The 22,517-nt window shown below is 54.0% G+C and overlaps 7 protein-coding genes across 7 annotated transcripts; 2 read left to right on the top strand and 5 right to left on the bottom strand.

Moving 5' to 3' along the window:
* Nucleotides 1-96: 96 nt before the first annotated feature.
* VDBG_08422 (conserved hypothetical protein) lies at nt 97-960 on the bottom strand (the record flags this gene model as incomplete). The annotated part of the gene is made up of 2 exons (XM_003001331.1): nt 97-262; nt 324-960. The coding sequence occupies 2 exons, from the start codon at nt 740-742 to the stop codon at nt 97-99; spliced, it is 585 nt and encodes a 194-aa protein (XP_003001377.1).
* Nucleotides 961-2,952: 1,992 nt separating this feature from the next.
* Nucleotides 2,953-5,242, bottom strand: VDBG_08421 (oligopeptide transporter; the record flags this gene model as incomplete). Its single annotated transcript, XM_003001330.1, has 2 exons — nt 2,953-4,925; nt 4,981-5,242. 2 exons carry the CDS (start codon nt 5,240-5,242, stop codon nt 2,953-2,955), a joined length of 2,235 nt encoding a protein of 744 aa, XP_003001376.1.
* Nucleotides 5,243-7,901: 2,659 nt separating this feature from the next.
* On the bottom strand, nt 7,902-9,411 carry VDBG_08420 (XAP5 domain-containing protein; the record flags this gene model as incomplete). The annotated part of the gene is made up of 3 exons (XM_003001329.1): nt 7,902-7,994; nt 8,320-8,649; nt 8,698-9,411. The coding sequence occupies 3 exons, from the start codon at nt 9,409-9,411 to the stop codon at nt 7,902-7,904; spliced, it is 1,137 nt and encodes a 378-aa protein (XP_003001375.1).
* A 382-nt stretch (nt 9,412-9,793) lies between these two features.
* On the top strand, nt 9,794-11,240 carry VDBG_08419 (conserved hypothetical protein; the record flags this gene model as incomplete). The annotated part of the gene is made up of 2 exons (XM_003001328.1): nt 9,794-10,692; nt 10,742-11,240. The coding sequence occupies 2 exons, from the start codon at nt 9,983-9,985 to the stop codon at nt 11,088-11,090; spliced, it is 1,059 nt and encodes a 352-aa protein (XP_003001374.1).
* A 1,612-nt stretch (nt 11,241-12,852) lies between these two features.
* Nucleotides 12,853-14,009, top strand: VDBG_08418 (DUF890 domain-containing protein; the record flags this gene model as incomplete). The annotated part of the gene is made up of 4 exons (XM_003001327.1): nt 12,853-13,070; nt 13,121-13,241; nt 13,294-13,462; nt 13,507-14,009. The coding sequence occupies 4 exons, from the start codon at nt 12,853-12,855 to the stop codon at nt 14,007-14,009; spliced, it is 1,011 nt and encodes a 336-aa protein (XP_003001373.1).
* A 927-nt stretch (nt 14,010-14,936) lies between these two features.
* On the bottom strand, nt 14,937-16,811 carry VDBG_08417 (periplasmic beta-glucosidase/beta-xylosidase; the record flags this gene model as incomplete). The annotated part of the gene is made up of 1 exon (XM_003001326.1): nt 14,937-16,811. The coding sequence occupies one exon, from the start codon at nt 16,809-16,811 to the stop codon at nt 14,937-14,939; it is 1,875 nt and encodes a 624-aa protein (XP_003001372.1).
* A 4,653-nt stretch (nt 16,812-21,464) lies between these two features.
* Nucleotides 21,465-22,382, bottom strand: VDBG_08416 (ribokinase; the record flags this gene model as incomplete). Its single annotated transcript, XM_003001325.1, has 1 exon — nt 21,465-22,382. The coding sequence occupies one exon, from the start codon at nt 22,380-22,382 to the stop codon at nt 21,465-21,467; it is 918 nt and encodes a 305-aa protein (XP_003001371.1).
* Nucleotides 22,383-22,517: the final 135 nt, after the last annotated feature.

The following is a 22,517-nucleotide window of genomic DNA, read 5'->3' as shown; positions in this document are numbered from 1 at the left end:
CATAAAGCAAGGAGTAACCCAAGGTATCCGAAGCGTAATAATTGAAATGTACCGCTGAAATGACATTAATCACATGCTTTGACATCACTAAGCCCCTCAAGCCACGGCTGAAATCTCCTTCACCGGCACCGTCAGGTCAACAATGCCACACGTTATGTCCCTCTGCGAGTAGATCTCCCCAATGGTCCAGTTACTGTTCTCGGTATACGTCTCCTCACAGTCGAGCTTCACACTCTCTCCGCCCTTCGCCGTGATCGTAGACCTGTACGTGTCAGCATGAGGTGGTCACTATACACAACCAAACGTGGCTGGGCAGAACTTACGGGAACTGCGGGTCGTCGAAGCAATACCAGCTCTGCGCGACCTGGACCTCTCCGCCGGGGCGGTCGAAGCGGAACGTGGTCTGCGACAATCTCGGCTCATCCTTGGGAACGTCTCCCTCTGGCGCCTCACACTGGTAGTCAACATCGCCGTAGAAAAAGTCGTTTAGGCTGCTGCTCGAGGCTTCGCATTTTGTCTTTGTGCCGAGAATGGCGTTTTCTAGGACGAAGGAAACGTAGCCCCACGAGTTCTGATGCGATGGGGTCGAGAAGATGTAGTTGGCATGGAAGTCGAAGGACTTCAGCTCCCATGACTTTACGGCCGATGTTGTTGAGAAGCAGGTCTGCTTGTCAGCGCGGGAGAGGATGGGGCTGGCGAGGGCCAAGGGGGCCAGCAGGAGGGAGAGAAGTGAGGCGTGCATCGTGACTGTGACGATGTAGATGTCTTTGGTGTTGGATAGTACTTTCGGAAGGAGGTAATTTAAAACAAACGTGCAACTTAATGCGTATGTGGAGTGAATGCCGGATAGGAACAGGTGTTTTGGAGAATCCAGGAACGCTTCAAACGTGGACGATCCACGCGTTATATACCAAAACATGTCCCATGTTCATCTTTGCCATGAGCACTCCCTCTGAGAGAGACTACCCGACTGCATTTCCATGATGAACGAATGCCGGTCCCAAAAAAACAACCCCAACCACCAGTGATGATCATGACCATGACGTAGCACGACGCTCGTATACCCCTCCAGCCGCGACCGTCCATTGAGTGTAGTTGTTGCGCTCCGCCTCAGCCTGTGAACCCTCCGACCAACTCCGCCAACAGGGGCGGCAGCAAAGAATCCGATCGTTGCGTGCGGCGAATGGCGAGCGCAAGGACGACGAGCATCAGCAGAGACCTTTCCCTCCTGTGGGCTTGCGTCGATCGCCGCCGACTTGGAGGTCGGGGTGGTTCGTGACCGCAGATCTGTTCGTATTTCGGCCGACGCAGGGTCTCTTCAGACGTTCGATGGCGAGAAGCCGGGGAGGCCGGGCTCCTGGTGGAGTGCGAACAAGAGGTGCTGGCTGCTGCTCCCGTCCACCACCACGAGGGGCCATGTCTCGGGCATACAGTATTTGCAAGACACGACTCTTGTGTTCGAGAAGTTTGTGTCCCCTTCTTCTCCGACCTAGTGGCCCCGCCTCCAACAAACGAAAGCATCAGTATTTTCAGCTCCCATGGTACCTGGTTCCTGGCTACGCGCAAGAGCAGGCGCGAACGAGCAGCAGAGAGTAGGCGAACAAAGCTGCAATCGGGCATCGGCACCGCGGGAGGCTGCCTGGCGGCTGGGCTGCAGGATTGATCGCCCGGCAGACCCATGGGGGCCGCGTAGGATCCCTCATCACTGTTCCTCAAGGCCACTGGTGACCTCCCTCCCCTCCCCTCATCCACCAGCCGTGCTGGGCGCGGCACTTGGGCCAGGTGCCGAAGCTCCGATCCCTGCGCCTTGGCTGTCCCGTGTACCCCTCTTCCCGCCTCTCTTTACAGCTACTTTTCTAGAGCCTTCGTGATCGTGTCTTACCTGTTCTGGTCTGCACCTTGACACGTCGTTCCCTTGCCAGGGGAAACGAGGCCGCCGAACAGAGTATCCAAGATGCATGCTGTGCTGTCGCCCGCCGTGCCTAGACGAAAGCAATGGCTCAATGTCTCCGAATAGCGCCGCGCCGCCCACTCCCGGCTCGTGTCCCAAATGAACCAGGCGCAACGTTGCAATCGCTGTCAACCAACCTCCTCACCGCCAACGCGGGCCTCAGTCATGAGAACGTCCATCGTCGCACGGCACCGGTCGCAGTCGGACGGAGTAGAGCCTGCTGACGCATCTCTTCAAGGGACCGACCGCCGTCCGTCTCTCGAAATAGGACCTGGGCTCTCGTAATGCCACTGACCGCTTGCTTGACTGCAGCTTGCAGGTTACACTGGTGCCCTCCTTCTTTCGTGTAGTGACCTGTCATCTTCAATCGATGGCTGCCCCCCTCCCCCCCCCGCGCCCGCGCCCCGGCAATGTCATACTGCCATGGAGTAGGTGGTGGGCGGCCAGTTCAAGCTGCTGGCGCATTCGGTCAACAGCGCGCGATTGGGAACTCCACTGTTCTCACGACGAGGCGACGAGGAGACCGACGCGGGAGACGGAGACTAGCTTCAGCGCAACCGCATGCGGCACCCTCAACTGCGACCGAAACGTCGCCCATCAGCAGCGGTAAACCCAACAAGATCGAGAGCAAGTCTGTCCGTGGCCTGAAGCAACATCCTGACGGCGACCGACACCCGGGATCGGAATCCTCCATTTACTCCGAGAACCCCTCCCCTGTAAAAAATGTAAGCACTTAAAATGCACTTCGGTGACTCAATCTCGGTGCCTGTCCAGGACTGCATGTCAGCAAGTAGGAACAAAATCATATCATCCGATCCACACACCACATAGTCATAATGCTGAGTAGGATCCGTAATTCAATAAAAAGTGATTGATTTGGCTGCTGCCTAAATACTCGCTCCTAAAGACTATCCACCTCCTCATTACCGTAGAGTGCTTCTGCCCCCTCGTGTCTCATGAAAACTATCGTCATGCCCCCGAAGAAAGAATGAAGACACGACTTAGCATGAGTTCATCGGGCATCCGACCATGGTGCCCTTGATATCTCCCGAGACACCGGCGAGCTGCAGAACGGCGCCGACGACACCGCCCATGCCCTCACCGGCAATCATACCGGCAGCGATGGCGTAGGCGTAAATCTCAAAGCTGGCGGGCTTCCACTTGCGCCAGACGGCCGAGATGATGGCACCGAGCAGAGCGGCGTTGGTGAAGACGGGGCCGGGAATGACAAACGACAGAGCAATGGCGCCCCAGTTGGGGAGGTACTCGCGGTACTTTTCACGCTCGCCGACGAGGTAGTGGTGGCGGAGGACAACCTGGATGATGGAGAGAACACCCATGACGATGGAGAAGATGCCGGACGACAGCGGGATGCTGACATTGGGCTCGGTGACGACCTGCGCAACGGCAGCCCAGGCGCCGACAGAGGGGGCGCCGAAGGCGCAGTGGCCGCCATCGATATCCGGGTTGATGATGCAGGGGTAGGCAGTGGTGAAGAGGATGAACAGACCCGGGGCGAGCCACACTGAGACAAAGGTGCCGATGGCCTGGGCGATGAACTGCTTGATGGGAGGAGTGCCGAGCAGGAAACCGGTGCGGAAGTCGGAGGTCAGGGCCGTTGACACGTCAGCGGCACCCGAGGCGAGACCACCGGCCACGAGGTTGACGCGCTGCGCGTGCTGCACGCCGTATCCCATGCCCGAGGTGGCACCACCGATGACAAGCTGCGAGGCCTTGGCGGCTGCCGTCAAAGGCGTCTGGTCAGTCACGGCACCAATCTGGATGGCCAAGAAAGAGAAGAGGAACGCCAGCACCAGCGCCAGGATGGTCAGGCCAACGTGGATCTTCCACTCGACGGCCATGAGGACAATGGCGAGAACGATCGAGACCAGCAGACCAGACGTCCACATCCACATGGGGACCTGATCCTCAGGCGGCGAAGGGTCCTTGACGACGTCTTGCTCCGACGACGTGCTGTATGCGTCGGCACGCTTGGCGAAGAATTCGATGCGCTTGCCCCGCTTCTCGGCCATCGAGTGGATTGAGGCGCACGAAGAAGACCAGAGGGCCTTGACGCCGTACGAGATGATCCTCCAGTGCACGGCCAGCTCAGCCATGGAGGCGCACACCATGATCATGACACCGGGCCAGAGCAGCCAGTACCGGGGAGACGAGGGGCCCTTGCCGATGTTGGCCAGAGAGTAGAAGCTGTACAGACCATCCCACTTCGGGTCGCCGTCGGAGACGTCCTTGCCGATGCACTCGCCGTAGTGGACGAGAGCAGGTCCGATGACACCCCATGCGAGAACGGAACCGGCAAACATGGACAGGGCAGAGTTGAGACCGATGAGCATACCGGAACCGATGAAGGCAGTGGTCCACTCAAAGTACCATCCCCAAGACTCAATGTTCAGAGCCCACGAAGAATAGCCGCTCCAAATATGGATCCAGGTGAAGAAGTGCCAGTCGTACAGAATGCCGACGGCATAGTACGAAACGACACGGTGGACGATGCAGACGACAAACGCCGTCGACACAGCCTTGAGCTTGCTGAAAGCCTCCCGAGCTCCCGAAAGGCCGGCGTGCATAGAACGGATGGTCAGCGCCGCGGCGGTCGCGGTCGGAAACATCAGGCGCAGTTCGCGCGCAACGCGAATGACGAAGAACTTGCGCAAGGGGGTAACGAAGAAGATACCAAAGAAGGCACAAGAGATGGTCAAAGTGAAAATCTTGCCAATGTCGTTCTTTGGCGAGTCGCTGAGCAGACCAAGACGGTACATGGCGGGAATGCCAGCCACGAAAATGCCGGCGAAGCCACCAGCACCAGTGGCAGCAGCCTGGACGATACTGTTCTCCTGAGGACCAAAGTAGCCACCGATGATGGGGATGTTGGTCCGCGACATGAGTCTAAGGATGCCGTAACCGAAAAGGGCGCCGAACATGCTGGCGAGGAACGTGAAGCCGGTCTTGAGACCTTGACAGGAAAGTCAGCAGTTGTTGGGGGTTGTAGTTGAGAGACTTTGACCTACCTAGGTAGACGTTGGATGCGTTGACAAGCGATCCGAGAATGCAACCGACGACGACGGCACGGATGGTGAGGGGGTTGCCTTCGGGAGGCAGATCGGCATCCATCTTGAGGGGCACATAGAGGTCCTCCTCGTGGTGCTCCTCATCGTCGCTGAGCTTGGTCGACACATTGTCGACAGTTGTGTTCTTCTCGTCCAAGGGAGTTGGCGCACCGATGCCGTCAACAGCGGAGGACGCGTTCACGGTGTCCTTCTCGACAGACATTTTGTAGGCGTCTGAAACAGATCCTCGGGAAGCTGGATACAATGCCAGGTGGGCTGGGGGGACAAGACTTCAAGGCGAGAAACATGTTCGCATCGATGATGGGCGGCCATCATATTTATCTCCAGGGGGACAAACTCGGTAGCACACCACCCCAGGCAACGTGGCGCCGTCCCTCTCGACACTCACCTTCCTCACGCGGTATCGGTCCATGAGACATCAGTGTCTAGTCGTTTGCGGGGTGGGTAGTCGGGTAGGAACTGGACATGGGAAGGGCGCCCTTGTCCGACGAGGGGTCCCCATACCTCCAGATGATAAGTCTCGTCTCACCTGCACATGTCGAGCGCTCGCCGGCTTGCTATTCGTCTCGTCAATTCGTCAAGGGGTCTGGAACCGCTACTCCAGCGGGCTACCCGACTCCATGGATCCAAGATAAGGGCATACAAAGATGGAGACCCAAGCTCACGCGAAGATGCCTGCGAACGTCGCATCTGTGCGGCCATCGCGTACACAATGGAGACTTTGGAGTGCGCTGATCCCAAACCAGACCTGGAAGTTCCCGACCACGAGGTCGTGTACGCGCGCATCCACATTCTTGATAACGACCTTCCTTTGTGGGAAACCCAGTGCGGCTCTATCCGGCTACAACGGCATTCCTGGCATCGAGCCCCAGGATACTTGCGCCAGACAGCAGTGGTGTGGTGGCCAACCGTCGCCGTGCTGGGCCACCCAAGGGCCCTCGGGCGATAGCCAAACGAACATGCTCGTAATAGGGTCTGCAATCGTGGAGAAGGTTTACGTACTGACCAGTCACGGCCAACATGAGATGCGCCTGAGCAGGGTCTGGCGCAACATGGTGTCCACGCAGAGCCGCACCAGGACGGCTCTTCGGCAGGCGTCGCATCGGAAGTTGGCAGGAAACGGCATAGCTTGGCAGACAACGGTCGGAAATCAAGCTCGATTTGAGGAGGCGTTTATCCGGATCGCGCCCTGCGCGCCAATTTGCCAGTCGCCGGGTGGCCACCAGATTGTGGCTATCGTTCTAGTGCCAAAGCTAGAAGGAGGCGAGTCGTCAAAGGGGCCGAGGTTGGGAATTGGACACGCGCTCGTACGCATTCTGGCACGTTGACCCATCCAAGCAAACCCCGATGCCCCTGGTCTTCCTGTAGCCCTGTGGTGCCCAGCCGGCTTCCTGCTGCGCTCCCAGCCGGCTTCCTGCTGCGCTCCCGGCCGTAGGGCGACGGTCAAAAAGCTTAGCTTGACGAATGCTTGCCAGGGTCCGAGGTTGTCGAACAAAGGGCGCGTTGGATGAGGAAAAGAGACCCCTCTTTGCAATTTCGGCCGAAATGGCGGAGGGTCTGGTGCGTCGGGCGCCTCCGGCTGTGAGCTTCGAGACACTGACTTGTGATTGCGACCAGCCTCTTTGATGACGGCCCCAATGCGCAGATTAAACATTCAGGCACACGCTGAGGGTACTTATTAAGTTCGCCTCGCCTCTCTCCGGAAAAAGAGGGCAGAAAAAGAAAAGGGCAAAGCGGTTTGCCTGCTATTTGGGCGAACAAAAATAATGTGGACGCATGTGCAGTCTTGAAAGCAGCAGTGAACATAGCCAGCCCATTTTTGAAGCCGTCAGCTGCTTACCAGGCCACACCATGGGAAAAAGAAAAAAAAAAAAAAAAAAAAAAAAAGGGTATGCATTATCCGTCTTTATGTGAATCAATTCACTTCAGGATCCATCTCCATCTCCACCGTGCCACGGAACCGCACAAGCATCCCCCGCCATGCTCGCGTGGTCTGGAATGTCTGGAGTTCTCCCCTGAGGCATTATGGGTCAGTCGCTCGCTGTATTCAATACAGAGCTGTCGCTTCCGCCAAGGGTGTTTTGTCATGTGACCCGACAGGAGGGGCGACGGCGAGGGTAGAGGCAGGGCGCTCCGGATTCTCTTCACTGAACGAAAACGATGGAGGGCCCCATCAGTCACCCCCACGTACAACTTCCCAGCATAAGACCATTCGCTGGTCCAGCTCACCCCAAGCAGCGAATCAATTTCATCGCCATCCCACGTTCCCGCGTCGCGGGGCACCAGCCAACACGGCACGTCGAAAATCCGACGAATCAGCGTCCCACGTGCTGCTGTCGTTCGCCTCAGGGGGGCCTGGGCCTGTGGGGTATGTTCACGTCAAAATGATCTCAAGGGTCGATGAATCGAATTGAATTCGCCGGTTCTGCTGCACAGACATGCATGGAGACATGTTAACCGCCGGTACCGTAGTTGATGCACGGAAGTAAGTCGGAGCCACGGCCGGCGCGGGCGGGGTTGAGAGGCGGGGTCCTGGCATAGGGAGGCTGCTGCAGACGTGCGGTATATAGACGGTCTTGGGCATCATCAGGTCTGCCCGTCGTATTTCTTACTTTCGAGAGGCCCGATGCTCCTTCTATGATTCAGACCAGGCTCCATGACTGTTCATGAACTTTCTGTAGTCAACAAGTCATATGCACCATGAATACCGTCGTTATTGCCCCCATCGATTCCATCGCCATCCGGCCAGGGTCCGAGTTCGTGACTCTGTTTGCGAGGACGGTCAACCTTGCCCTCGGTTTCCAGCGACTCCTCGGCGCCGTTTGGCTGTCTGTCATTCTGAGGACCTACTTCCTGGCAGCTTACACAGCGGCAACAGCGCTTTTTGCGTCACGAATTATCGCAACACGGTCCTTGGGCCTGACGAGATCACTCGTACTCGGTTCGGCAAAAGCCTGCAACATTGTTTGCAAGTCGAAACGTGTCCGGCGGATTCGCAAGCGAATGGAGTATGACTTTGCCATGGTCATACTTGGGCCAGGAGTAAACACACTCATAGTCTTGGTTTTCTGGCCTGGCTGGTGGGTGCTTTGTGGCGCGGCTGTAGCTGCCAAGTTGCTGGTCGGCTGAGCCACTTGCACAGTATGTTGGGTCTTCCAGGCCTTGTCGTTACCTTGACTGACGTCTGTAGAGTCAAGTTTGAACACGCTCATCAGAAATTGAATCGTTGACTGCTCATTTCGAAAAGAAGAACGTGTTGCCACCGGCGTCCTTGCGCACCTCATCCTGGAAGTCTTTCTCGGGGTCGAAATCCTGCCAAGTGCTGGCAGGATAGATATGCTTGTTCCGCTCATACCACCGTCGATCTACGACCTTTGTGTATGCCGGGTCATCGTTGTAGCCCTCCAACGTTGATATGTCAGGCAAAGCCTTGATGGCAGCAGCCTTCAATGCTGCAGCCGTGGTAAGCCCACCCTGGGGTACGGCAGGTTCGTCTTCCGTATCGGCGGGCAAGTCTTTCGTCGGGGGTGCTTCTGCAGAATATGCGAAAAGACGCTCGCCGTCGGGGCCGACGCTCTTGTTCATGAGGAAGAAGTAGAATTCGTAATGCTACAAGCAATTAGATTCAAGGCGTCACGAAGGCTTTGCTGTACTTACGTGCGGTATGATCATTGATCCTCTCACGAGCATCAAGTCGTCTACACCAACTCGCGCCCATTCCCTCCTCGCATTCGCCTTTTCGCCGACACCGAGCTCAGCACCGACTTTACGGCTTTTATCGAGACATACCCATATGTGGTCCCCCTTTTTCACTCGAACAATGCCACCGGGGATGTTGGTTCCATCATAAAATACAAAGGGTATCGCAATCTCCGTGGCTTTAACCGCCTCCTGTATGACGAGGAACTCACGTCGCAACGCTTCTCGCTCCGCAGCTTCTCGTCGTAGTGCGGATTTCGTCTGAGCTTTCGGGACAATGCCGACAGAAGTATTGGCAGCGAGCTTTGATGGAGCCTTGTTTTCGCCTGTCTTTGATTTCCCCACGGTCACGGGGTCCTCGTCCTCTTCATCGTCGCCAAAAGACAGCTTGCTGCCGACGGTCTTGTTCTTCTTTTTCTTCTTCTTGATCGGTCTCGCTGAAGCGTCGCCAGAGTCGCTCGTAGCATTTGCCGGCGTCGCAGAGTCGGATCGGTCTGGTGTCGCTCCGCCAGGAAAGGCAGCTTCGCGGGCTTCACGCTCGTGCTGTTCGATGGCCTCAGCGCGTCGCTTGCGAAAGTCGGAAAGGGCCACGAGACCGACAGTATTTGTCGCCACGCGCTGGGTAGCTGTTTGGTTTTGGGGCGTGAATCGTGAGGCGTTGCTGTCGGCCATGGTTCGAATACGGTACGTGGTGCTGGGAGACAAATGTCCGATTGATGAGCTGTGGCCAGTCGCACTTGGCAGGTTCGAATCAAGTTGTGGACAGTGCGATAGCAGAGGCGAGGCAAGAAGGCACTGGCCGCCTCCTGCCAGCTGAAGACCAATCGGTACCCCACCTGCCCCGTCAACAGCCCCGCCCTTCCCGCTGGCGGCTTCCCTGCCACTGCATTTGACCCGACCCTGCCTGCCACCTCATTTTCTGGCATCGATTCATCGCACTCTGAATCGGTGCCACGCCACATTGTCTCCCCTTGCCTCGCCTCGCTTGATTGTGAATGTCTTGTCTTTTTGTTCTTCCTTGATCCCGCGACCCCGTCATCTCTTTGTTCGAGACATCTTCATATCCCAAGGCCAATCTACAGAGGTGACAACGACCGCGACGTACCCCGCGCATTGAGGTCCCGAGGCTCCGCAAGAGCGCATACCGCCAGTTCTCACCACGAGGCACGTCACCCCACCCAGTATGGACGCTCACCAAACTACGACGTCGGCAAAGCCTTACGACGGCCCCTCCCAGTACGCCATGTCTGGGGGCAGCGGCTTCGCTGGGCCTGAAGAGCCGTCGTCGTCGAGGCCGTGGGATCGGCCCTCATCTTACCCCGATCCCGTATCTGGCTCCGGCGCGTACCCTCCAGGCTCGAGCGAGCTGCCGCCAACATCCAGACCATATGATCCGTCTCCTAGGCCAAATGGGTCAACAACGAAGCCTTACGACCCGTCAAAGCCGTATGACACGCCCTCTAAGCAGCATGACACTTCCAAGCCGTACGATCCGTCGCCCAAGCCATATGGACCTGCCGCCAAACCTTATGATGCCTCGACCAAGCCTTACGACCCTTCCCTGTATCCCACCCCCACAGGTCCCGTTGGCCCCAGCGTAGAGCAGATGCCGGGGCCGGCTGCCATGTCGTACTCGTCCCAGTACGATGGAACGGCCGGCGCCCCGTTGCTAGCTCAACAGCAGACGGGTTTGTCTGCGCCCATGGTCACGTCCCCCCAAGATATCCGCTATGTTCGAGGACAGACCCTCGAAGCACTTGGCGAGCTCTACACTCTGCAAAAGAACAGGCAGCGGCTCAGTGGTACACCCGTGCCCCTTGAGCTCGAACAGCAGTATCGCATGCAGTTGAACAAGGCGAGCTTTGACCTGAGAACATTGCGAGAGGAGGTCAAGATCCTCATTAGCGATGCTGAGAAGCACCGGTGGCGGAAGTGGCTCATCGGCAGCATTGTGTACGTCTTCCTCTTCTCAAACCTAGGGTTACATGACTGACAGGCGCAGCGCTACCATTATTCCTACTGTCAACTTTATCTTCCGACGCTCACCATCGGAGAAGAAAGAGGACAAGTCTGTGACTGATACTGAGCACTCCTTTGTTCGAACGCGCGCGTTGTTGGCGAAGATCAAGGACACTGTCCTCGGTCGCAATAATATTGCGAGTATCGCCTTTTTTGTCTTTGCCGTGCTGTATGTCTTTTCGAACGAAGTAACGTTGTTGGTGGCCAAAACGATCAACAAGAGGCTCAAGAAGCTTTCATCGAGGATCGAAAAGGGCGACGGTCTACTTGAAGAAAAGGATTTGAAACTCCTGGACGGATGGCGGTGGCGGGTATTGCTTCTTGGGCAGTGAATTCTGGGCTATGAATTATGATTTATCACTGATGAGGGACGCTGGATGATGGGATGACGTGATTGAGGCAACGGGCCGGATGGAGACATTCTGGATTGCTACCCTGTTTAGCGTCGATGCATGACGAATATACGGCATGGAGAGTATCTATCTATACACTGCAAAAAAGTATGCACCTGTCATAAGGCGGTGCTGACGTGTGGTCGAACTCGAAGGGGAATCAACCCAGCCCGCTGAACCATAACGGACGACCTGGAGCCCGACGATCCGGCCAACCCGGGAAACACCCGGACATCTCAAAGTCACACCGCAGATGGCTTCGAACGATGGCGATCATCATCTGAAAGACGCCAAAGATGTTTCATTCCGCGCGATCCGCAACTGGTTCACTCCTCATATACTCGGCTTATTCCCCCCGCCTCGTCACGAAACAATGGAAGCGTCAACTTTTTATTCAATCCCGATACGATGATAATCCCAAGCTCCGCAGCGTCATGCACCACAGTCCATGTGCTGATGCCTCGTTTACCGGCATGGCTGTACCCCGGATACCCTCCTATCCCAGCGGCGCTCAGTGCCAGCCATCCGCTACAGCAGATCTGGAGTTCACCGACAGAATGGTACTCAGAACCTCGTAGGTCGCACGCCGCTGTCTGTATCCATGACGCTCTGTCAGCTCACCGAATCAGACATAGTCGCCACGTTCATGCTATGGGTAGCAACATTTGCCATGGCAAGCATCATCGTCCTCGGCGTTGCTTTTGGTTTCGTTGGCTTTAGTGTAGGTGAGTATCTTGACACGTGCTCGCTACCCTGAGACCGGCATTATCCTCTTGCTGACCTTGATTCGATGGAAAGGAGTCGCTGTTGCCGCATTCCAGTCATACATGTACAACGGCTATGCTCCCTCGGGCGGCATTCTCTCGACCATGGCGAGTATCACCATGCTAGGAGTCGTGCTGCCGTGGGGCTTGGGCGTGGCCAGTGTGTTTGCTACGCTTGCGGCTGCCGTATCTTGGGCTTATCGACCAGGTATTTGATACAGCTGAGGATGGACGCGCCAACTTGCTTTCCCCTGTCTGAGAACTGACACGAGCGGCGACGAACGGAAGTCTAGGGAAGACCAGAGCTATGAGGTCCCCGTGGCACTTGCCTCGAAAGAACTGTGTCGGAGTTTCATGAGTCGTGCTGTCTGAGCACTCAATCAGGGTGTCTATTGGCTTCCACCGGTCATAAGAAGCGAATGATACCCATATTTTGTATGACTGGTCTCTCACGTTTTCTACGCGATGTGGTAGCAGGATTTTGGACCGAACTTGACACTCACTTTGACATGTTACCCTGGAGTCATACCTATTTGATGCTTGCGCGCATGAGACCACTGCATGGAATTGCCAGAGGGATTCCGCGGTATTGACATGTATGAGTGTAGGTTGGTCGGGGGATTCTTCAGAACAGAAAACAACATGCGAGAGCGACTTCCATGAGACAGTTAAACTGCATGCTATTCTAGGCACTCGTGTATACATTACCTATCAAAGGGACCAAAATTGATCCTTCGCTGGTGTCTACCAAGGCGGCGACTGGCAAAGCACTTTTGGTGGATGCACGGGCCTCCCGTTTCTCGAGGAAGGTTTTGGCGGGGTAGTTCACTATTGGTCATTCCCAGGAGTTTTTCCCATGAACATCGCAAACACACGACCATATCACGAAGCCAAAAGGCATTGCCAACTTCGCGAAGCGATACTAAGTACTTGAGAAAATGACCGGCACCAAGAGAAAGAAGCCCAGTGATGGAAAAAGCACTGCAAGTCATCTAACCGATGGTTCGAGACATGGTGCAACGACCTACAGCACAAGACGTCACCGAGAAGAACGCCCCGCGCCTGGAGTTGATGCAGATACGTACTTTCGCGACCTGTATCTGAGCGAACTTGACTTCAGACAACTCAGTCGTGAGGATTCGGAGTTTGGTCTATTGTAAGTAGACCTGCCCAAGTGACGTGCATTCTTCTTACGAACGATGACAGGCTTCGCAGCGGGAACCTCGACTTCAATAATCCAGCTGCTGTTATGCAGCTTACCAAAACGCTGCTCAAAATCGACTATGGTCTTAAAATAGAACTTCCTGACGACAGGTTATGCCCTCCTGTAGGTTCGGCACTGGCAGGCATCATCATTGAATCCAATTAATCACATACAGGTGCCCGTCCGCCACAATTACATCCTATGGCTCAAGGAGCTCATTGACGGCTCATCCTATGCCGAGCGTGGCCGAAAGATGACGGGCCTCGACATTGGTACTGGGGCAAGCTGCATCTACCCTCTACTTGCTTGCCAACAGCGCAACTGGTCTTTTATTGCAACCGGTAGTACGCCTCGTCTCTTCTTGCGGCCGATTGACTGACCAGCCTAGACGTGGATCCCAAGAGCCTCAGTTTTGCAAAGAAGAATGTTGAGTTAAATCACGTCCAGAATCGCATTCAGATTATCTCTCGGCAGAGCTCAGATCCCCTCATCCCAGCACATCCAGCGGCCATTGACTTCACAATGACCAATCCTCCCTTCTACGAATCCGACGCCGACCTCCTTGCCTCTGCGAAGCAGAAATCCCGTCCCCCCTTGTCGGCGTGCACGGGCGCTCCTGTGGAGATGGTCACACCCGGCGGCGAAGTAGCCTTTGTCACGCGCCTAATCGAAGAGTCTCTTGCCCTCCGCGACGCAATTCAGTGGTATACTTCCATGCTTGGAAAGCAGAGCAGCCTCGAGACAATCGTAGAAAAGCTGCGCGAGCACGGCATAAACAACTACGCCATCACCGAGTTCGTGCAGGGAAACAAGACGAGACGATGGGCGCTTGCATGGAGTTTTGCACCGATGAGGCCATCAACACAGGCGTCGAGGGGGGATGAAAGCTGATAAATGGAAAAGGTACTTTCCGCCGAGTACAGAGGGTTGAGATTCTTACCATTCCACTGGATGTTGGTGTCGGGCGTAGTAGGTGAGAAGGTAGATTCGCTCATGACCTCGCTCGAGCTCGTATGTTGGGCGTGGGATAAGCACAAGCTCCGCGGAACAGGGCGCGCACGCGAGAATGTCTGGAGCCGAGCCTGGCGGCGTAAGAAGGCGAGAGAACAGGAAGGAGGGAAGAACAAATCTTCAGATGGCAGTCATGACTCAGGTCTCTGCGCGCTTGGATTCGAGATTGACATCGATATCAGGAGGGCCGGCATGGCGGTAACGTGCCGATGGAGAGAGGGTCTCGAGTTGTCTGTCTTCGAGAGCTTCTGCGGGTTTCTGAAGACTCAATTGACGCATTTGAAGTAATAGAGGGAGCTGTCGGGAGATACACCGCACTCGGACCGTTTTCTCTTTGTGCGTCATTGTGTAGTCTCTTTACCAATGGCAGGATACGACCTCGGATGTTGCAAAGTCTCAACGAGGAGCTGGGCATTGCTCCTGACCCAAGAACTCGACATGTCCGAAATACGCCCTAACGCCGTCGATCAAATCCTTTAGTTAAACTTCCAGCTGGTATGCTGGTGTTCTGAGGCGACAAAAGTCGGCAGGTGAGCAGGGTACACCTCCGTTGCCAAGGTGTCGTAGTGGTTCGTTGGACTGTAGCTGATCTCTGTTGTCGAAACAGATTCATGTAGGGTGCTCGGCTCTTTGAAGTCCATATAAGGTTGTTGAAGTAAGACTGCACTGTTGCCACATATCTCGTGGTTGTAAGGCCTTGATGTTATATGCCGATAACGACCACCTACACGAAATACTGCAAGTCTCGGCTCACCCACTGAAAGTCTCACGATGTTGAAATTATCACCGTGCTACTTGCTGTCTACATCATTGCCTGTGGCTCTGTGCTTTTTTATTTACAGGCTTGGGGCCGGGAATACAGGCTGGAACGTTGTACCTCAATCCATGACCAAATCTGAAAACAGCATCCTTGGTGTCAAATGGCAGATCCTCGAAAGAGTCATCAACGGCTTGATCGGAGGATGCCATGTCAAAGGGTAGCTTTCCTTTGGGCTCAGCACCCTTGACCCGGAACACCACGTCAAGGAACGCATCTGGGCTACTCCCGTAGCTCGCAAAGAGTGCGGCTGCTTTGTCGGCAATCTCCGGGATGACGGCTGGACGATTCATCTTAATATCCACGATGGTCGGAACCGCCTCGTATATGGCTGCCTGGCGCTTCTGCTCTTCGGGGGTGAACTCAAGCGACCCATTATTGATGGCGTAGGACGCAGGCCAGGCGGGATCAGGGGGACCGGCGGGTGATGCCAGGCGAAGGAATGCAAAGTCAGCATTCTTCGGGTCGCTGACTGCTGTTAGGCCACGACTTTCAAGAATCTCAGGGGGGATTCCTTCGGCATAAATCTTGGCCTTTTGAGCCGAGCGAGGCAGTGGCAGAATGTCGTTCTTGTTTGTCAAAAGAGTCAACGAATCTCGCTGCGTAGAGTTGCCTAGACGCCTGAACTCTTCGTTCCCCACGATACCAGCAGCTTCCTTTTTGTCGGCAAAAGGTTTGTCGAAGAGGCCCAGTTCGAACTTTTGCTTCAGCAGCTTGCGGACGGAATAATCGATGCGAGACTCTGTAACATTGCCGTCCTTGACCAGCTTGATAAGGTGTTCGGTGCTTGATTCCCCTCCAATAATGTCAACTCCGGCCTCCACAGCGTACCAAGTTCTCTCTAACGGTGTCTTATCTTCCAGACCCCAAGGAGCAATGGACAAAATGCCAAAGTCCGTCAGGATAATACCCTCAAAGCCAAGTTCCTGCTTCAGAAGCCCAGTGATAACTGGCTTGTTAAAAGCAAAGCCAATGGGCTCCCATCGATCGATTCTGGGCCTGGAGTAGTATGGCATAATCTGTGGAGCTCCTGCATCAATGGCTGCCTTGAAGGGTTGAAGATGCTGGTCGAGGTTGCTACCAGGCCAGGTGGTATTCTTACCCCAAGGGAAATGGGCATCTGCGCCATTCTCCATGGGGCCAGCACCGGGGAAGTGCTTCACAGTAGCGATGACAGAGTCTGCAACTTTGCCCTTGCCTCTGAAGCCCTCCAACATAGGGAGCACCATGGCCGTTGTCAAGTTGGCATCTTCTCCGAAGGTGAGACCAGTCCTTCCCCATCGAGGTTCGGTGGCGAGATCAACTTGAGGGTAGAGAATCTGGCGAATTCCCACCGCAGCAAGCTCCTGGCGGACCACGTCGGCGTAGACGCGAGCCGTTTCAGGGCTCCGCATTGCTGCAAGACCCATCGGCTCAGTCCAGCGCGAAAAGGAAAGTCCCATGTTGGCGGTTGCACTGTCTTGCGTCCAACCGTGTTGAGGATCGGTTGAGAAGGTGACTGGAATTCCGAGTCGGGTGTCATGAGCTTGTTGCTGCCTCTCATTGAACCAGTCTATAAAAGCGTCGACATCATTCACACCACCTTGGTACACAAAATGGGTGATGCATTGGTTCTTGATCATGCTGCCTGTGTTGGCCTCGCCGCTCGGGCTCAGAAGAGCGCGAGCGTGGTACATTTGACCAGCTTTTTCTTCGATAGTCATGCGTGACAAGAGATCGTCAACTCGCTGGTTGACAGATGGCTTTTTGTTTCTGTACGGGAATTCATCCCTATGAACATTTGAGGGCCTGCTTCCTCGACCGGCCTGGGCCGCATCGGAGGTAAGCAGAAGGACAAGGGCCCAGTCAGAGATTGATAATCTCATGTTTGCCGAGCTGAATCGAACCCGACTTAATGAAGTAGTGGAAGGTTGTAGACAAGTTACAAATTGCTAGAGTATTTTCAAGGTTTATTTGCAGGCCTTACACCCGCACTTTATATAATCTTCATTACTCCTAATTCAGTAGCCTGGATCGCCTCAGGGAAATGTTTCCCCTCCTCTTAGCTGCGGAGTTCTTTGCCAAGCCGGCGGGCAGTAACTCACTCCGAACCACCGCCGATGTTATCAACCCCATCATTACCGCATTACACAGGGCCATCAGGAAATAGTAAACATTCACTCGCTTCGTTGACCAGAAGCGCATTCGGACCGACACAACGGTGGACCAAAGCGCTAGAGCATGACTATAGGGTTTCCGGATCTCGCTTGCGTGAGGTGTGCCAGACCCTTGGGCCCAACCGCCAAGGCCAATGTCCGAAATGTTGCGGAGAATCTGCCAACCCAAATCCAAAGGTATGCTGAACAATCGGCCCTTTCATGATACGATATTCTCGGCTTCGATACGAAAGGCCACATCGCGAGCTCGGCTCAACGTTTTCAAGGCATTGGAACGCCTTAGCTTCTGCATCTTTGTGTGTTGACAAGCCTCTCTAGTGCCTCTAGGCGTCATCTTGAAGGTAGCCACGAAGGTGAAGCCAAAATGTACCTAGTAGACGAATCCTGGTCCCCTATGGAGTTACAATATCATACAGAATCGGCCCATGGGGTATCATTATAGAATTCCCAAAATCTACCCATGGTGAAAGTTGCACAGGAGAAATAAAATGCAGGGATCGCTATTTTGAACCCCGTTCAGCGTCATTCCAGACACGGACATCGTAATGGATAGGTCGAACTAACCCGCCTACCTTACTGACTGACGTTCTCGGTCCACTTAAATGATGTCTGGTTCCCACCGCCGGTTCAACCTCCCCATGGGGCCGGTGTCGAGTAACGAGGGTGGTGGGCTTTTTAACGAGTCATGACTCCATGTTGGATGACATGACTCCAGTGACACGCGATACCTTAAAATTCCGGTGGAGAATCGTCGGAGCCTTATTTCTGCTCTTTGTGATATCACATTACACCCTTGCCTGCTTCCTACGCAGAAAGAAGATATTTGAGGTGCCTGAATCGCTCAGATGCGGTGGATGAACTTGGCTGGCGATAAGTCACCTCAGACCATCCTTCGGATCATAGCTTTGACGGAGTCGAAGGATCCCATGTGCAGGTGACCCGAAATGTGCTTTAAGTGTTTCTTGGCGATGAAGGTTTATGAAGGCAGGACTGTGGGGGGCCGGATCGTTCGTGGAAAAATGGCCGCTCTTGGTGGTCCAGGCTTTGTATTTTCGGCAAAGTTGAGAATTTTCGCTTAGACTCGAATTTTCGGCAAAAGGCCCGCGGGAGAGAATCGGCTCTGGATCTAGTTTTACCGCGGCCGGGAAACGACTAAAAAGCAATGGGGAATTGTCAAATAATTATCCGTTCCGTTGCAGCGAGCAGCACGAACAGATGGGTCGGACCCGAACCTTCTGATGGGCCTCGAACTTGAACGTCCAGCATCCACTGTTGAGACCGTTGATGGACTACGAGGTGGTGGCGGGGCAGATGTTGTCTGGCAGAGGATTTACGAAGAAATAGGGGGCAAGCATTACAAAAGACTGTTTACAAGGAGGGCCGTCGGCTCACGGTCAAGAAGATAGTCGATCACTCTACTTGTTGATAGATCCCCAAAAGATCAACAGTCGCAATCCGTCACTCGTTGCAAGGCTCCTAAGGCGTCCGCCGTTGTGCAGCCCGGTAAATGAAGCGAAGGAAGCTGAATAAGAGAATGAACCAAGGAGAAATATCACGTAAGTATGAATTTTACCAAACTTACAGAAAGCTTGACGAGGTAACCCACGGTGATATCAAGAAAGCGAATGAACAAATACGGAGGTTAAACATTAAATATAGTGAAGCAGAATGTGAAAGAGCTAAAGCTATCGAAGAAGAGGGCTTCATCGTAGCGGGAGAATGTCGATGGTAATAACTCAAAAGAAGGCGAGAGAGGGCACACACTGGGAATCGCGAAGAGGGACTGTGAAAACAGCAAGAAAAGTCTCGGATGATGATTCCAACGTTATTGCTCACGAGCCAAACCTCGTAGTTGTCCCGAGCCGAGCACTCTGTGCAGGTGTATGGCACAGGAGATCAAGGGAATCGCGCGAGCGTGCGCGCCAGAAAGATTGGGCTGGCAGGGCTGAGCATCCTTACGCGAAGCCAAGTCACTTTGTGCCTTTTTTTCCGACTCAGCCTTTCCATTTAAGAGTACAGGTTTTCTGCCAGGAACACCTCCCTGCTTTCTTGTGTGCACTGCAAGAAATCCGCAGGACTGACCCTACTACTTGAGAGGTCATCTCGGGCGAGAAAACCCAGAATTATCGGGCTGCATACGAACCTGGCGGCCCAGACAAGGTATTTGGGGCCAGGCCGTTCCGAACAGGAAGACTCTGTTCACTCGGCCGAAATGGGGTCAACAGGTAAAAGATCGACAGGTGAGCCTGGGGGGCTCACCCAGGACCTAACAGTAAGCCAGGGATTTGGTTCACCAGATAACATACCGTGATCCTAGTATCATGGATCGCCAACAACCAACAGTGAGCCATCCAACATGGACTCCCTAACCAACACCACAGGGACATGATGAACGAGTTTATGAGGAAGGACATTCTGGAATTGCAAATACATTCTTTCTCACGACAGTGATCAATCCAAGTCTTACCTTGTATTCATTGTAATGAGTGCGCAACGCGTCACAACACCACCTTGTCTCAGAATCACAACCTAAGCTTCTGCTAGCAGCAAACCTATCTCTCTGACAGTGTTCCGCGTTGGAAGCTGCCAGGTCGTAGCAATAGCACTCTAGGTACTAAGGAAGGTAGCGAAAGGTAGCGGCGCGATACCTCATTATTACAGCGGTATATAGGTTATAGGATACTTGGTCATACTAAGACTAAACTCCTCGGTTTCAAATAGATAGATCTCTGCTCATTTTCTTTTTTAGCAGTTCACTGAAGGCGAATAGCCTTGTACTCACATGAACTTCCTTAGTCCTCTCACGATCTGAGGCATGATTGAATGCATTATATTCAGACAAAGGGAGTGCAACTACCACATACGACCATACCTACTGGAAAACTCGGGATCCCGTCCGCTCTCCCATAGATAAGCCAGTAAGGGTTGGACTAGTAGTTGGGTGGGTGACCACCAGCGAATCCCCGATGTTGTATGTTTTTGATTAAATTCCATGTTTTGTGCTTGGCGATAGTAGAAATGACCATGTCGTGGGTGGGGCCGACATGGGGCGTTGTGGGATGAAAAGAGAGTGGGGTCCGATAATCCTCGGGTCTTCTGTCCAATTTGTTGGTGATGTGACAAGTACTCTAGGACAAGTAGAAGATGAAGAGTCCCAAATTTAAAAAAAGATCCAACTCTGGATGGGGATACTCGTGGCCATGGCGCAAGGTAGTTATGACACCGCAGCCCAATAAGCAAAGCACTAAGATCGGTCACTGCATGATTGAATGATTCGGAATCTCTGTCCAGGAAGACGCCACATGTTAGCAGCTGTCGTTCGCTTGCTTTTCAAAGAATTGCAATCGCTCGTTGTTTAGTTAGATGCGTTGATCAATTTTGTAGTTGCCTCGATGATCAACGTACTGTGTTGAGCTTCTCTGATTTAAATCTGTGGTTTCCTGTACTTACTTTGAGATCTCGCATGTCTAATATGACATTGGAGTAGATAGGAGTCAGGAACAACTGTCATTAATGTCTGACACAGCACAACGACGTAGTGCCACCCCATCCACCATCTCCGGGACGTATAGAAGATTGCCTGCAGTTATTAGTGGCCCAGCACGTCTAAGACATTGATAGCAAAGATGGCGCAGAGAATGGATTTGGTGCCTCAAACTCACATGGTCTCAGGTCCATAATGTCCCTCATTGCGAAAGTCATCTTTCAATTTCTAGCCCCATAAGCATGATTGATTCTAGCGAGGAAAAAGGTTCCGACTAATACATGCTGCTGACTCAGTGTAAGGGACGGTATGAAGTTATCGGAACACGACTGCAGCTGCGGACCAAAGCCTTCGAACAAAGTATGGGACAATGTCATGTCAGAAGGGAGAAGAATTGATTCACCACTTTAGTGTCCAAACTTGGCCTCAATACTTTGTATGAGCGCCAGCCGAGTGGCAGAAAATACAGGTCGCTAATTGACAAAGGACATAGCGGACAGTAAATCAAAGATGCCTCTCCGTTTCCGATTTCCCACAGACATACTGTCAGGCCAGGGGCTAAGGGTCACAAGAGAACGTATATATAGGCTGCGGAGGGCCAGGATTCAGATGTATTCCTATCCCATACCTATATTCTAACTACCTGCGGACCCTGTGGAAGACCCCTTCACTCTGCTCTAAACAACGCTCTGACACATACCCGCCGGCATTTATGAGCTGAGCTGGTACCTGCCTAGATATAAGCTAAGCTATCCTGGCAGGCGGTGGCCAGTGTATGTACTGAGGCCAAATTTAGGCACCCAAGGCCCAGCTGTGGGCGAAATCTTTCAGGGACTGAATGCAATATAGTGTGATCCGTACTTGATCTAACACTTTTATCAGAGTTCGAGTTCTTGGTATTTAAACTCCAATCCCTTCAACTCGTTCCTCCAGGGGATTGACGTCTGAGCTCCCCGACGAGAGACAGTGATGCTCGATCCCCTGATAGCTCGCGCAACAGCGTCCTCGATCTCGAAATCCTCACCTCGTGAAGTTTCCTCTGCAAAAGCCACAGCGTAAGCTCCGATGAACGTGTCCCCAGCCGCCGTCGTATCTATGGCATCGACCTTGAGGGCCGGCACCAGCCGCCTCTCGCCACTTTCACAAGCATAAAACACACCGCGGGCACCTAGTGTAAGAATAACGTTTTTGACGCCCTTTTGCAAGAGTTGATCAGCAACGGTAGCCAGTGACGAGGGATCTTCGAGCTCAGATTCCGCCACGTCAGCGACGAGCGCAGCCTCGGTTTCATTCAGAATCAGATGATCCAATCCCTGATATGCCTCAGCCGGCAATGAAATGGCAGGCGCCTGGTTCAGAAGAACAGGAACCTTCGCAGCCTTGGCAGCCTGGATGCTTTCGAGAACAGTGGGCGCGGGAACTTCCATCTGAAGAATCAGGAGGTCTGGCTTGAGGCTAACAGATTGCTGGACGTGGTCAAAACCAACGGAGCGGTTCGCGCCGGGAGACAAAATGATCCTGTTTTGGCCGTCCGATTCATCGATGATGATGATGGCGATGCCGGTTTGAGAGTCTTCGCCGCCAGAGGCATTGACCCGAACCATGCTGGTGTCCACTCCGCACGAGTCAAGACTCTCGATGAGCCCGGACCCGGCGCTATCTCCTCCTACAGCCCCGATCATGAAAACATCAACACTGGGGTCTTCAAGAGTCCTACTTCGTGACAACTTGGCACAAGCGACGGCTTGGTTTGCCCCCTTGCCTCCGCAGCCTGATTCGAAGCCCGAGGCCGTCATGGTCTCGCCTGGATGTGGGTGATGGGAGACATAGGAGACTTGGTCCAAGTTCAACGATCCCAAGACGTGGATGACGGGTCGGCGGGCGCTCATCGTGGGTGATGTATGTGACGAGTGTTGAATGCAGGATGACAG

The sequence above is a fragment of the Verticillium alfalfae genome, genomic scaffold (genome assembly GCF_000150825.1).
Source record: "Verticillium alfalfae VaMs.102 supercont1.12 genomic scaffold, whole genome shotgun sequence".
Lineage (NCBI taxonomy): Eukaryota > Fungi > Ascomycota > Sordariomycetes > Glomerellales > Plectosphaerellaceae > Verticillium > Verticillium alfalfae.
This window is presented reverse-complemented; position numbering and strand designations above follow the sequence as displayed.